General features: G+C 40.4%; 2 protein-coding genes across 3 annotated transcripts in view; one reads left to right on the plus strand and one right to left on the minus strand.

Moving 5' to 3' along the window:
- The window catches only part of LOC309694758 (uncharacterized protein), a 36,678-nt gene extending 29,447 nt beyond the window's left edge, over positions 1-7,231 (plus strand). The window contains exons 54-59 of the mRNA XM_082514966.1: positions 849-1,048; positions 1,122-1,290; positions 1,370-1,479; positions 6,359-6,466; positions 6,692-6,818; positions 6,966-7,231. Coding sequence (XP_082371092.1) covers positions 849-1,048; positions 1,122-1,290; positions 1,370-1,479; positions 6,359-6,466; positions 6,692-6,818; positions 6,966-6,976 — 725 coding nt within the window. The 3' untranslated portion in view covers positions 6,977-7,231. The remainder of the gene's footprint in view (positions 1-848; positions 1,049-1,121; positions 1,291-1,369; positions 1,480-6,358; positions 6,467-6,691; positions 6,819-6,965) is intronic.
- A 76-nt stretch (positions 7,232-7,307) lies between these two features.
- LOC309693702 (V-type proton ATPase subunit d 1-like) lies at positions 7,308-11,478 on the minus strand. Of its 2 annotated transcripts, none has more exons than XM_082513168.1 (8): positions 11,297-11,478; positions 10,800-10,971; positions 10,336-10,514; positions 9,032-9,111; positions 8,725-8,802; positions 8,444-8,620; positions 8,272-8,349; positions 7,308-7,695 (listed from the first exon to the last, which is right to left on the minus strand). In XM_082513168.1, the coding sequence occupies exons 1-8, from the start codon at positions 11,424-11,426 to the stop codon at positions 7,552-7,554; spliced, it is 1,038 nt and encodes a 345-aa protein (XP_082369294.1). In that variant the 5' UTR covers positions 11,427-11,478; the 3' UTR covers positions 7,308-7,551. The 2 variants fall into 2 exon arrangements, with proteins under 2 accessions (XP_082369294.1, XP_082369293.1); XM_082513167.1 differs by having other exon boundaries at positions 7,308-7,725.
- Positions 11,479-14,427: the final 2,949 nt, after the last annotated feature.

A 14,427-nucleotide genomic window follows, 5' to 3' on the forward strand; every position in this document is an offset into this window, starting at 1 on the left:
GGATAGAACCCAGAGGCAGTAGATACAGAGAAAAGAGCAGTGGCCCTAAAATTGAGCCCTGTGGGACACCACATGACAGAGGAGCAGAAGACGATTCGTAACCGAGAAGGCTGACAGAGAAAGTTCTATCTGACAAATAAGACCTAAACCAATTGAGTGCAGTGCCACCAATACCCACTACATCATGTAATCGAGAAATTAAAATATTGTGGTCTACTGTGTCAAAGGCAGCAGTTAGGTCAAGCAAGACAAGAACAACATGGTTACCAGAATCACATGCCAGAAGGATGTCATTAAAAACCCTTAGTAATGCAGATTCTGTGCTGTGAAGGGTTTTAAAACCTGACTGAAAAACCTCAAAGATTCCATTTTCATCTAGAAAATCTTTCAGTTGACTAAAAACAATTTTCTCTAAAACCTTGGAGACTAAAGGCAGCTTGGAAATAGGCCTATAGTTCGCTAAAACTGTGTGATCAAGGCCAGGTTTCTTAAGCAGTGGCTGTACTACTGCATGTTTGAAATTTGCAGGAACCACACCAGAAGACAGACTGCTGTTAATAATGTCAAGGACATACTGTTGTATACTAGGAAAAATTTCTTTAAAGAATTGTGGAGGGACAGGATCCCGTGGGGAACCTGTGGGCTTAATATGGCGAACCACATCCTCTAAAGAGGAGAGCGTCACAAGCTCAAACTGAGTGAAAACAGCAGCGCAAGGGACAGAGACAGAGGGGTCAGAGTCAGGAGCTGTGATAAGAGCCCTGATGGTGACAACCTTTTCAATAAAAAAGTAACACCACATGAGGGTTCAATGAATTCTTCGTTTTTCCCTTCTTATCTCGCCAAAGACCAAGCTCTGTTGGTGGCAGATCAGTTCGTAGTGACGTTTGACGGTCACTTGTATGAGCTGCCAGGTTCGTGTCCACTGCTCCTGGCCCGAGACGTCGGCCGCGATCCGTCGTTCACGCTGCTGCTCGGCACAGACACGCAGAACCTCCTCCTGATACAAATGAATAACCACACCATCAGCGTTCAGCGCAACGGGCAGGTATGTGTTACTCTCGACGAATAAAGAGCGTTCAGGCCATGAGGAATAAGACGAGTAAATGCTTGTGTCACAGGTGAGGACCGACTGCAGCGGCGCCGTCAGCCACACGTTTCTCACTGATGATGGAGTGACAGTCAGGAAAGCATCAAACGTGGTGCAGGTGTCCAGTCAGCGTGGGATGTTTGTGTCATGTGACCTGTCGCTTGAATTGTGCAGCTTCACTCTGGATGGATGGTTACATGGTGGGAAAGATTCAGCATGGCCCGTTATAAATATCTGTCTTCATATTCTCACACATATACACCGTTCTCGCCTGCACAGGTGTCTCCACCGGTCTGTTTGGGACCAACGATAACGACGCAGGAAATGATTTTCCTATGTTTGACGGATCTCAGGCTAAAAACTTGGAGGATTTTCTCTACACCTGGCAGGTAGGATCAGTGAGATTAATCAACACATGGTCCAGTTCTCAAAAAGATGTGCAATATGAAATAAAGCCTAGATTTCAAGGATTTGTAAATCATTTAAACTCTACTTAAACTCTACATTTGATCGAAAATACAACAAAAAGGTTTTAAAGTGAAAAAGGACTGGGTAAAGACTGAATAATCGAGGAATGTTTTTTAGATTAGATTAGATTAGATAGAACTTTATTAATCCCTCGGGTGGGTTCCTCTGGGAAATTCGATTTCCAAAAAAGCACAGCACCGACAGAAGTTACAGAGTTATACACACACACATATATATAAATACAGAGACAATATAAATAAAATATACGAAGGGGATAAATAGAATAAATAGGAATAAAAATAAAAATACAAGTGAATTGCACATTTCAAGTATTGAGTCTATTGCACCGTTGACTATTTACAAAAGTATTGCACAAAAGGTATTGCACAGTGAGGTGAAGAGGCACTACAGCTTAGTTGTTCCCCCCTCCTTTGTCCTCCTGTTTCCCCTCCCTCTCCCCTCCAGAGAGGAGTTAAACAGTTTGATGTTCTCAGGATTAAAATAATCATGAACGGTTATGGTCTTCAGGCCCTCAAGTGAATTCATTAAAAAATATAAACCACTCCGTAGCACATGTTAAAGCTCTGACATTGAAAGAAAAAGCAGACAGAAACAAGATGCAGAAACTTCACTGGGCATAGCAATATTCTGGGCTTGGGTCCATTTATGTACTAAGATCAGTGGAAAGCTGTTTGCTTGTATGACTGATAAAAATCAATTTTTTGGCAGGGGGCAAATAGAAAGGGACAAAGAAAGGCTTGTTAGTGGTACACACTTCAACTCCAGCATCCATTATAGCATAAGTTTGGAATTGCATGAAGTGGAATGTGTTCCTCGGTCATCTGTTGATGTCATCACCCTGTTAGTGATGAAAGATATAAAAATAAATAAATAAAATCCTCTTTCAGCTCTAAGGTTTTACATAAAAATGATTTGGTCCTCAGCAAGTCTTAAAATTATTAAATGTGACTTCAGATGAACAACAACTCTCACTTCACTGCGGAGGAATTTTGGCCCTGTTGTCTTTACAACATTGCTTCAGCTCATTGGGCGTTTGCTTATGCACGGCTCTCTGAAGGGCCCGCCACATCATTTCTGTCAGATTGAGATCTGGACTTTGAGTGCGCCATGGCAGCACGTCAAATGATATGTTTTTCAGTTGTTCCATCAGCTGTTCCATGACCCAGTTGATGCCAAACTTTAGCTGTCAGACCAATGATCTCATATTTGAGTAGAAAACTTTGGTATACGGAGGAGTTCATGGTCGACTCAGTGACTTAGGCTACGTTCACACTGCAGGTCTTAATGCTCAATTCCGATTTTTTTGTCTAATTTGTTTCTGCTGCCTTTCCCGTGCCTTCACTTCCTCTCACCACCCTCTTGTGTACATATTGTCCCGCTGTCCTGTGCCGGAACGCCCGTTCTTCTTCCATGTGTCTTGCTCATGTTCCTTGTTACCAGTTTTTCCCCATTTAGTTTTCTGTTAGTGAAAGTCTTTGTCCACTTTTTCCCTTTTATTTTGTATTTTTGCAAAGTTTTGATCAGCCTTAATAAACGGCTCGCTTTTGTTAGGATTAGTCCAAGCGTCTGCATTTGGATCGTCTAGAAAACGTGACCTGCCTCCCACAGATCGTGACAGTTTTTTGAGGGAAGAGGCTTTCTCCTGGCAGTCCTTCCAAATAAGCCACACTTATTCAATCATTTTATAAATGTACTGTCTCGAACGTTAAGATCTTACGTGCCAGGAGTCTGAGATGTAGCTCTTGGGTTTTTAGCAGTTTCTCTGAGCACTTTGTGGTAACACACAGCTGAATTCTCCAGAGCAGCAAACTGCCAAAAATCTGCTTTCATAGAGATGCTCACACTCACTAATGATCAGTTAATCTCATGCATTTGATCTGCTAATTAGTCTCTTAATTCCTTTGGAAGCAGTGAGGGTGTCGTTAGACTTTATGCGCAGCGTTTTTGCATGTTAGATTATTTGCGTTGAATAAATAATGACATGCTGTAATAAGTAGAGCAGGGCAATATGACCAAAATATTTATCACGATATACATTTGAAAATGTACGATAAGATATAACTGACGATATAATTGACACTAGACAAAATACTTTACGACTCCACAACTTTATTAGTGCAAAAAAAAACATCAATGTATTTTCACTTAAACAAGCAGCTGTTTTTTATCTGCATTAAAGTTATATAAAAATTTAACAGTGTAAATGCAAATTCCTTGCTGACAGTTTAACCAAAAGGCATTTCCAGTGGAAATTGTCCGACATGTCCTCAGCATAACCATGTATAATATCCACAAAACTTAAAAAGAGGTTATACATAGGGGCGGGTTTTTATAATCGATTCATCGATTAAAATCGATTCTGGCTTGGATAACGTAAAATCGATTCATTAAAATCCTGAATCGATTTTTTAATATAAATTTATTTTGTCCAAAATGCCAGAATCTCTGGTGACATCTCACAAAATTTCAAGAACCACCAAACAGTTAAGACAGTAAATGAGAGCAGGAACACGGATTCTGCACATAGACTTAAACACACAGCGCAACCCGCGGATCAGAATCAGTTAGATGTCGCCTTTCTCACAGTCGGGGCTGAAAGCCGACAGCTCGCTGATTCTGATCTGTCGGCGGGTCCGCGTTTTGTGTTCACGCCCTTTATGCGCCGATTCTAAAGCTGTTAGTTTGATCTCTCTCCAAACAATATTGACCAAACCAGCAGCAAAAGAAGATCCAAACGCTTCACATAAAATCGTCATGAATTCACTCTGACTTTTACTGTTTTGCTTCCACTGCGATGCACAGCTCTCTCTCTGTACTTCAAGAACAGTTTCCCTTTCGTCATTATTCGCTTGCTTGTTACGCACAAGTCTACTGTTGTTTACAGCGCTGTCGGCCGCTGTTTTTTTCCCTTTTACATTCTTCCGAAAAGAAAACCTCATTTCTGCTGTTCAATACTGAACAAATTTAAACTTTTTAAAATTATTCAAAATGCAAAACGTTTAACATGTCTCTAATAAAACTGCTGTAACTTCAGAGGTGATGTTCATATGTTGATTAATGGTTTTCTTTCGTTTTTGATGTACTGCAGAATATTTTTATAAATCCCAGGCCAGGAAAACCTTCATGTTTTTCTGTGTTTTATCTTCAGCTACTTTGACACAAAGGCATCTGCTGTGATGCTTACACCTGTGATAAAGTCTTGCGTGTGTCAGCTTCCTTTTTATTGATACAAAAATATGTAAATGTACTGATCTGAATTATAATATTTCTGACTGTCAAAATTTCCCAGATTTAAATCGAATCGAATTAAATCGAATCGTGGATCGAATCGATTCGGGACCTTGTGAATCGGAATTGAATCGATTCTAGAAATCAGTGACGATACCCAGCCCTAGTTATACACACACAACACGGTAATATTATGTTGAAGCACAGTACGTATCACTCCGCGAGGCTCCTGCCTACGATAGCCGTAATAATCCGACAATCCATCAAGCTGTGCGGCTTCGTAGCTTAGCAAAGTCGTACTAAAACATTTGACAGATTTTTTGAGCGCCGTGTACCACATAACATCGTTTCGAGCTCAGTAAACACAACCAGAATTCATACATAAGGCACACAGGATTATAAGGGGCGCTGTCGATTTTCAGAAAAATCAAAGGATTGATTTTAAGTGTGCAGTATTTCCAAAAAACACGGTAATAACGACGGCCTGCTAGCATGCTCTACCAAAAATAGTGCTTTGTTGTGTATCTGACGGACGAAAGCTAAACCAGTTCCACACCACTGAAGTTGCAGCATTTATACAAACCAGTTCTGGTTCATCCGTTTCATTCAACGATCCGCTTTCGCCTTTCTCATTCTCCGTCGCCGCCACGCTTTTTCCGCCATGTGTCTATGAAAACAAAGGCACTGCGCATGCGCGTTTTACCCGTATTCTATCGCGATATTTAATTTTGCTGCCCAACATTATACCGGTATTACGTGAACGGTATCATATGGTCCAGCCCTAGTAATAAGTCATTTATTGTTGCTCATTTGAGGTTGTATTCACCTGATTGTATTGTAGGACCTGCTTGGAATCGAACCTTCAGAACTGAAAGAGGGTTTACGTCTTACAATGACTTCAAAGTCACTTTAAATCTCAATTGTAAGTTTTACCTCAAAGTGTATATTTACTCCCTTACCTCAGTCTCAAAGTGTATATATATTTATTCTTCTTATTCTTACTCTTCCTATATTTCAAGGATTCAAGGAGCTTTATTGTCATTCGCATGACACGGTCCCGGATTTATTGTTGTTCTTTTGCACTGTATGGAACTCGAGCCTCGTCGTCTCCTGTCTCTATATACTGAACTGTATATAGCAGAGATGACAATCAAGTTTACTTTGAACTTTTGTATGCAAACAGGAATTATGAAAACAGTTTGCGTTCCAAGCGAGAGCCATTAATTTCATCTACCAAACATTTGGAAAGTATTAAAAATGATACACGATAATGGGAAACATACTCCCGCATAAATATTTTGGGGGGAACGTTTTGCTGGGATCAAATACAGAATGAACAGCATCAACATTTGATTTGTGGTTTTGGTTCTCGGTGGTTAAATCATTTTCAAATCACTGCGTTCTGCTTTAATTTGTATTTCAGACAACATCCCAATATTTCCTGAAATCGAGTTTCAATGAAATTGTGAAATCTTGTGTCTACAAATGTTTGCAGAGTTTTTGTCAGCCTCGAGGTTCTCCTTAGCTTTGCCCGCTTGTTTGTGACTTTAGATGAAACCTACATGCATCAAACCTTCTGCGACAGCAGCCGTCAGTCCAGCGAGCTGTGACGCTTTGTTCTCTTCTCCCAATTCTCCCCTCAGCTCTTGTTTCAGGGTGGTGAGTAACAAAAAAACCCACACAGCAGGCCTGTCCTGGTGGTTTCTTCACCAGAACATTTTTATTAATATCCCATTTATGTTTGGAAAGCTCGTCGTGGAGGGAAGTTTAAACAGATAAATATGAAAACCTTTCTGTTTTCCCCATCTCCATCTTTTTTCCTTTTTTTTCTCTTTTTGGTTGATCACATGTGATTTTTTCACAAACCTGCGTTTGTGTTGTCAGGTGGATCCCAGTCAGTTCATGTCTGTGTGTAAACTCAGCTCATCGAGAGCACCCTGCAGATTAGCATTTGCTTTCGCTCACCTCTGCCAGCAGAACTACATACCCATGGAGGTCCCCGTTCACTGCAGTGAGTTAGGCCACTGAATAAGACATGCATGATTATTCTTGTATTAATGTGTATTTGTGGCAAGTTTTTTTAATTCAGACATGCAAAATGTATATTTTGCATGTAGTTTTAACTTGTTTTGTGTGTGTGTGTGTGTTTCTGTTTTAGTGAAAGTGTAAAGGAAGGACAAGCTAATGAAGAGCAAAAATGGTCAGTTTCTGACCTCTGTGAGCTGCTATAACGGACAGCTTTACTCTTTATACCACTGTTTGTGCCATATTGCCTTCGTACTTTTATGTTGTACTCCACTGTGTAGTCACACATTCTTGTACCTCCTGTGACGCTTTTGTCCTGTTTAGACGTGCGTTGATTATCCCATTAATGTGAATGTAAACACATTCACTGTAGCAAGTAATAAAAACATTTTTTTTAAAGATTTGTGTCAGTGCATTGTGAGGAGGGAGCGGCTGAAACCAGCTTTTTATTGAATATCATTCCTTTCAGACTTTGTTTTGTGACCAGGACAATTATTAACACAAAGTCTGGAATTAAAAAGAGTAATTTCTTTCAAACAATTTGAGGCGTAAGCGATCAGGTCTTGAAACTCAATACACATGAGGAACAGATGTGCTATAACAGTGTAACACCAAGGCTGTGGTTTGTAGTGCAAACAGTGAAGATGCTGAAGACTCACTTTGGTCCACCACATTTACTAATCCGTACTAAAACGTAGTAAAACATCCTTGTTTCTTAGTTAACTGGTCTTTTGGAAGATGGGTATGTAGTTGTGTATCTTTGACTTCTGTCTTTGTGTGACACATTCGGCAATCCACACAATGTTCCGACTCTCCTGCTCCTTAAGTTTGATGTAAGAGTAAAATACTCCAAAGTGGAACTGCTGCAGGAAAGAAAGTATGTTCAGCTTCACCTGGAAAAATGATAGATGTGTAAGCTGCAAGAATCTACAGTCAGGGCAGCCTAACAAGAAAAGTACATACTAATACTAAATTTAAATTAATCACCTGTACTTTCTTACAAATATATATACTTTCAGCAGGTGATTAACGTGATTTTAAACATGATAGAGTCATCTCTGGGGTTTACAGAGGCCTAAAACATGAAAATATCCAGTGAGCTGCAGTTCTCATAGAAGCTAGAAGTCCTGGGACAATGGCCAGGCTGCTTTAAACTAGGAATGCAACAGTCTAATAACCAAGTTACAACCAAGGTGTGCAGAAGAGCATCTTCTAGGAGAGCACATCTGTGAATCTGAATCTGTGCTACTAAAAATTCAAGTAGCTCTGAAGACAAAAGGAGCTCCAACTAGGTGGGGTGTACCTAATAAAGTGGCTGGTGACTGTATGTCAGATTTTCATATTTGAAAGTCTGAATGGTCAGCTTGGTTCAAATGTTATATAAAAGGTTGAAAAGTGTGAAAGAAATCCGTGACAGTTCAAAACAAAGCTGTTATTACCTCTTGTTCGAAGAATCGGTCCTCAAGAGTCTTAAAATCTGATCCAGGCTCAGGGTCATCAAAAACCATTTTATAGTCCTGCAGGGAAATTTGAGTTTACACTGACCACATGTCTGACTCAATGTGCAATAACAACCGTGCAGCATCTTAAAGGACATGAGGTCAAACTCACTGGGTAGCAGTCAGCCACAGCCTTGACCTGCTCATGGTCCTCTGCCTGGGCCAGGAGTTTCAGTCCTCCAGGGTAAAGTTTGCCACAGGATGGATACAGCGCACTCCTGTCTGCACTGCTGAGATCCGTCCCAAAGGAGTTCACGGTGATGATGAAGGCCCGCCGGTCCGCTTCAAACTGCAGCACGCATAAAAGCGCACGGCATTTACAGCAAAACAAATCTCAAGTAGTTTGTAAGACTTCAGTTAAACAAACTCATGCATCATAGAAAGCCAGAGTACCTCCAGGACAGGGCACATTACGTCCTTTGTGGCACCACCCACGCTCTTGCAGAAAGAGTGGAAAGACTGCAAATATGCCTGTGCGGTAGAACAAAAGGCACCGAGATCAGCACAAATTTCATGAAAAACAGATCGCGTTCAGACATGGCAGTAAAACTTAAGTGCAGCTGTTAAGCATGTTTATCACAGTAGTATAAACTACAGTAAAGAATTTATTGCATATTTATAGCATGTCCACAAATACTATAACACAGGTGTCAAAGCTGAGATAGGTTAGTCATGCCATCTTATGCCATACTCTGCTCACCTTATACAGTTTGTTTCTCAGGATCTCAGCCTCCATCTCATCCAGGCTGCACTCAGATACGGCATCCTGGAAAAACTGACCTGTGGTGAGAATAAAACAACACAGTAACCCTCAGTATGTTGTAAATATTTTTATAAAGTAGACCTTAAAAATGGAAGCCCACTCCTGACATGAAGAATAATAACATATGGTCACAACTGTGTTTACTATATCCCTGCTCACACCCATTACTTCATGCTTAGCTTTGGTAAACTATGACTCTGAAATTTTTAGCACTGACTAATTTTTAGCTGTGCTGAGGGAACAGAGAGCCAGAGAAGTCTAAAATAAGAAGAAGTAGCTTATTAGGCTTGTTGCTAACTAACAGTCCACAAACTTGCTTGGAAGGTATTATGAACACATTAGGAGGATTTAACAGCCAAGGAGGAAAAAATAAAAGAAAACAGAAACGTGCATTGCCTTTTAATGACTAGTGCTAATCTGGCTTTGACATTTGACACCTAAAACGTTAGGCTACAAAAATTTACCAAAAAGATGCCACAGTTGTATTTTCTAAAACACCTAAAGAAAGAAATGACTTTTTAGTTTTACATTTTTATAAGTAAAAATCTTGATTTCTCACTTTGAGAACCTCTAAAAGGACACAAAAAAGTTAAAACCAATTCTAATTTGGGGAGTCATCGAACTATGAAGTGGGCACAGCCTGAACAAGTTGAATCCAAAACACATATTCATCACTGCTTTTGTTGCATTAAGATTATATGAAACTACTGTCACTCCCACCACTACTCCTAATACTTCTACTACAACTAATATAACAACATTATTGTTTCCTTTTGGTGTTATTTGGTTTTTGGAATAGCACTTTAATACTTTGAGTAATAACAATATAACACATTTCAGTGTTGACAGAGCTCCACATAATGCTATGCATTAGAAATAAACGTTATATCACTGTAATAAACTGATAAAAAGATCCAGTCTGATGAGGTCATGTGAGGCATTTAATATTGTATCTGTACTCAGAAAGGTTCATAATGCTCTAATGACTAAATTAATAGCTTGTGTGTGCAAACCACTTCCAGTAAGCTGTGGTTAATGAAGCAGGATGAGTGAGCAGGACCTGTTTTCTTTTTGCATGCATCAGTGCAAAGTGTTTAAACTAAAGTGTTTTTAGTGACTCATTGATATTTAAGTCAATGATGGTCTTTCACAAGTGTATTAGAGCTAAAAGATAATTAAATATTAATAATATACATCTTTGCCGCCATTAGAAATTTTAAAAAACAAAAAACAGAGATTACCTAGTGGTGTGTCCACCAGGATGGCTGAGTACAGTTCAGCTGGAGTGCGGGCAATACCCACGGCTGCCATTTGGTCAAACGCTCCCAGTGGGTGACACCGTGGGAGCAGCTCTGACACATCTTTGTTCTTCAGGGCCCCCGTGATCAGCATCACCACATTGTCGATCATGTAGCTGTAACTATGGCAACACAGAGACCACATGAATTGAATATCCCTTTTACCCTGTAAAATGTTTCCTGCTCATCCCATTTTTATAAACCACAAAGAGTGTTGCAGAAGGAAGGTTTTCATCACATAAAGATGACCTCGCCACGTTTGCCACAAGGTCTCCACTGTCTGCGTAAACACTGTCCTCTTTAGCTGAAAATCTCAGCAGCAGCCAACCTGCAGGATGCTGTTCAAGTGCGTCTGCTTATCCTGTGACACAAGCTATAAATAAAGCACATGCAGTGACTAGGCGCACCTTATATAGTCAAGGAAGGTAGACAGGGGTGGCAGGGCATTAGAGCGCAGGCAGCTGAATTCAGTCACCAGATTCTCCCTCAGCTTGCTGTCCAGCAGCGACACAGTCAAATCGCCCTCAGACGAGGACAGCAGTTTACCGTAGTCTGTGCTCTGAAGGTGTAGCTTCATATCTGAGCAGAGGACATGGCAAATCAAATGTTTTATACTCCACTGCTTGTTAGTTTGCCATTTCCAAATAAGCAGGAAAAGGTTAAACAAGGTACTGATCACCGATAGATAGATAGATAGATAGATAGATAGATAGATAGATAGATAGATAGATAGATAGATAGATAGATAGATAGATAGATAGATAGATAGATAGATAGATAGATAGATAGATAGATAGATAGATTGCTTCCAACACCCCCTCACATGTGCATAATATTTTTTAGACTGCAGGTATTGCACATTTGCATATTATGACACATTACATGTGTGATACAAAAGGCTTACCCTCTAGTGTGTCACACTGGGCCAGATTATGATAATCAGTCTGACACAGAATCCCAGCTTTCATTCCTCGAACCAAACCCTCCAGATAGCCGTGATCCACGTTAAAGCTGAGCTCCTCGCATGTTGCCATAATGCCAAATGAGTTATTGAGTAGAACTGCCGCAGTCACAGCGTGATTTTAGCTTTTCTTTATATATATCAGCTTCTGCATAATTCCCTCTCTGACTAACGTTCATGCTGTTATTTTTCCTTCCTCTTTGACAGCAAGAAATTCCATGGCTAAAAGTGTTTGCTGTCTCAGCTCCTGCTTTTAGCACATTCATTCTGACTCGTGTGTATTCACCCACTCTGTTTGAACCACTGTGTAGCAGGAATTTCAAAAATGAAATGAAATAAAGACCCTGATGTTTTTCTTTTGTTTGTTTGTTTGTTATGCTCTGTTCACACAGCACGGGTGAAAAAAGTAAAAAACAAAACAAAAAGCTAAACAAGCACGGATTAAAAAGTCCGCTTCACTGCTCTTCTGTTCTAAATAGTTCAAAATACACACTAGACTAATGACTACTAGTGATGACATCTGCATTGTTTTCATAGATCATTTTTGCTGATGGCAGCAAATGTAACGTGATTGAAATCATATAAAAATGTTTTAAAGAGCTCAAACAGGATTTCCTGAAATCTTTGGCTTCTGTAAGCTGTAAAAACTCACTGCTTTTTACACACAGAGAAATGTTGGTGTGTAGCATGCAGATATTATGCAGACGGCAGGCAGTGAGCATGAGCCTGTGGATTTTAAATGTGTTTCATTCACTAACATATCCAACAGAATTGACCTTTGTGCACATTTCATGACTCTAACAGTGATTTTATGTGTAAACACTTATTAGTGAATGAGCCCATTGTCAGTTTGAGATGATCTCAGCTTTGTGAGATGGTGCGTTATATTATTGGAAGCCATCATCAGAAGATGGGTGTAAGCGATGATCACAGATTCAACATGCATCAACAATATATCCTCCACCACTAGCAGCCTGAACAACTGATTCAAGAGAGGGTGGAGCTGTCCTTTCATGTTGTTTATGCCAGATTCTGACTCTGCTATCTGAATGTTGCAGCAGAAAATCGAGATTCATCAGGCTAAGTATTTCTCCTGATGTGGTCTTCTGCTGCTGTAGAAGCTTATTGCTTTTGCCTTCCTGTCAACTCAGAGAAGTCCCGTTTTTCTCGTCTGACCATTTCTTCTTTAATCTTTTTTAACCTTCCTTAATCCTTTTTCTTCTATGTAAACTAGAGATGGTTATACAGAATAATCTCAGTAGATCGTTTCTGAAATAGTTTCTGAAATAGTTTCTGAAATAGTTTCTGAAATAGTTTCTGAAATACTCAGACCTGCCTGTCTGGCACCAGCAACCTTGCCACATCTTAAATTATGTTTCTTTTCCATCCTGATACTCAGTTTAAAACTCAGCAGATCCTTTTGACCATGTCTATCTCAGTTTGTAATAAAAACCTGGAATTTTCTTTTCACCAGAAGCCCACATAGCAAAATTGGTATGGCCCAGATCTGGCCCACACAGAGTGCTTACACATGGCCCACATACCGCAAAGAATGACGGCTCTTTGGTGGCCCAGATCTGGTTTGCCAGAGGTGACCCACACATGGGCCAGCACAAGGCCAGTTGCAGACACACTGGTGGCCCAGAACAGTTTCAGTTCTGGCCCCAGATGTCAGCCTAATGTGTACCTTAATCAAGCCATGTAATATTAACATGTGCCAGAAAATACTAGTGCAAAAGTAACATGACGTAATTCTGTTAAGTCAGTGAATGGACTGATTCTGATATTATGCTTTTCTGCTCTCCCGGATTACTCAAGTTTCTATACAACATGCCACATTCACCCACTTTCTCTAAACTGAGTGTTTCCTAACTACATTCACACTCTTGACACGCAGACTGGAGTAGCCAGGGATCAAACCACTAACCTGCTGATTAGTAGGTGACCTGCTCTACCTCCTGAGCTACAGCCACCCACTGGTAAAGGTGAGTAAACCCTCACTAGGTTTTGGATAAAGTGAACACTCGCAAACCTGTCAAACCTGCAATTGAAACGTTGGCTACCATAGCAGTATAGTATTGCAACATGGCATTTGGCCTTCTAACTAAAATAGGAAAATAGGAACATAAATACTGCCATCATTGCCAGACCTGGCCCACATCTGGTTGACATACACTCTGCCATGACACCAGTCAGTCAGAAGTGCCAGCTTGATGCCGGATCCCGGCCAGACCTGTTTTCTATGAGCCTGGGCCACATAAACCAAACCACAATCGAGCCAGATACGGCGTGCCATCACATAAACAGTGGCATCTGTGCCAGGCCTGGCCCATATCTGGATGACATACGTCTTATTTGTATGTCATCCAGTGTGTGAATGTGTGTGTGAATGGGTGAATGACTGAATGTAGTGTAAAGCGCTTTGGGATCCTTAGGGACTAAATAAAGCGCTATACAAATACAGGTCATTTACCATTTTGCCATTTATCATGCCAGAAGTCAGCCAGCAGTGCCGGCTTGATACTGGATCCGGGCCAGACCTGCTTGCTATGTGGGAACTTTTGGAGCTATAAAAGATCTTCTTCTGTCTTCTGTTGTTAGGGTTAGGGCTAACTGTAAGGCCTTTTTCTGTAACACTGGCTCTTTCCTGTCTTAAACTCCTTCATGCTCATGGACATAATGGACATATAAGGATCTCCATGAAAGGGATAATCATTCATAACATAACTACTACTGACAAATGGCGTTCAGTTTGCCCATTTGCCATTTTTCAAAGCAGAAGCAGACAGTGTCCCAGACAAGATAATATATTATGTGGTCCACACATTTCCTGGATAGGATTTATAACCACTTTCCTTTGGAATTTACACAGAAGTCTCTGTGCATCTCCTCGGGATACTGAGCTGAGCCTCCAAAAGAAGGTCTAATATTTATTATCTTTCTGCTATTCACATAATTGTCCTGGAAAACCTCAAAATGCTGGTTAAGTCACTGTTTAACTACGAGAGACAGGTCGGCCTGCAGTAACGTATTCTTTGCTCTCTTGTTTTTAATCCTGTGTACCGCATTTACTC

This window comes from Aulonocara stuartgranti, assembly GCF_965226115.1.
Source record: "Aulonocara stuartgranti genome assembly, chromosome: 18".
NCBI classification, from domain to species: domain Eukaryota; kingdom Metazoa; phylum Chordata; class Actinopteri; order Cichliformes; family Cichlidae; genus Aulonocara; species Aulonocara stuartgranti.

What these genes read in the sequence shown, in the direction of transcription:
- LOC309693702 (XM_082513167.1), bottom strand. Translation starts at nt 11,426, where the DNA reads ATGGCAACATGCGAGGAGCTCAGCTTTAACGTGGATCACGGCTATCTG. An exon ending in CCAGTGTGACACACTAGAGG is followed by an intron (nt 10,972 to 11,296) that starts GTAAGCCTTTTG and finishes TCCTCTGCTCAG; the next exon opens with ATATGAAGCTACACCTTCAG. An exon ending in CCTGGTGGACACACCACTAG is followed by an intron (nt 9,112 to 10,335) that starts GTAATCTCTGTT and finishes TTCTCACCACAG; the next exon opens with GTCAGTTTTTCCAGGATGCC.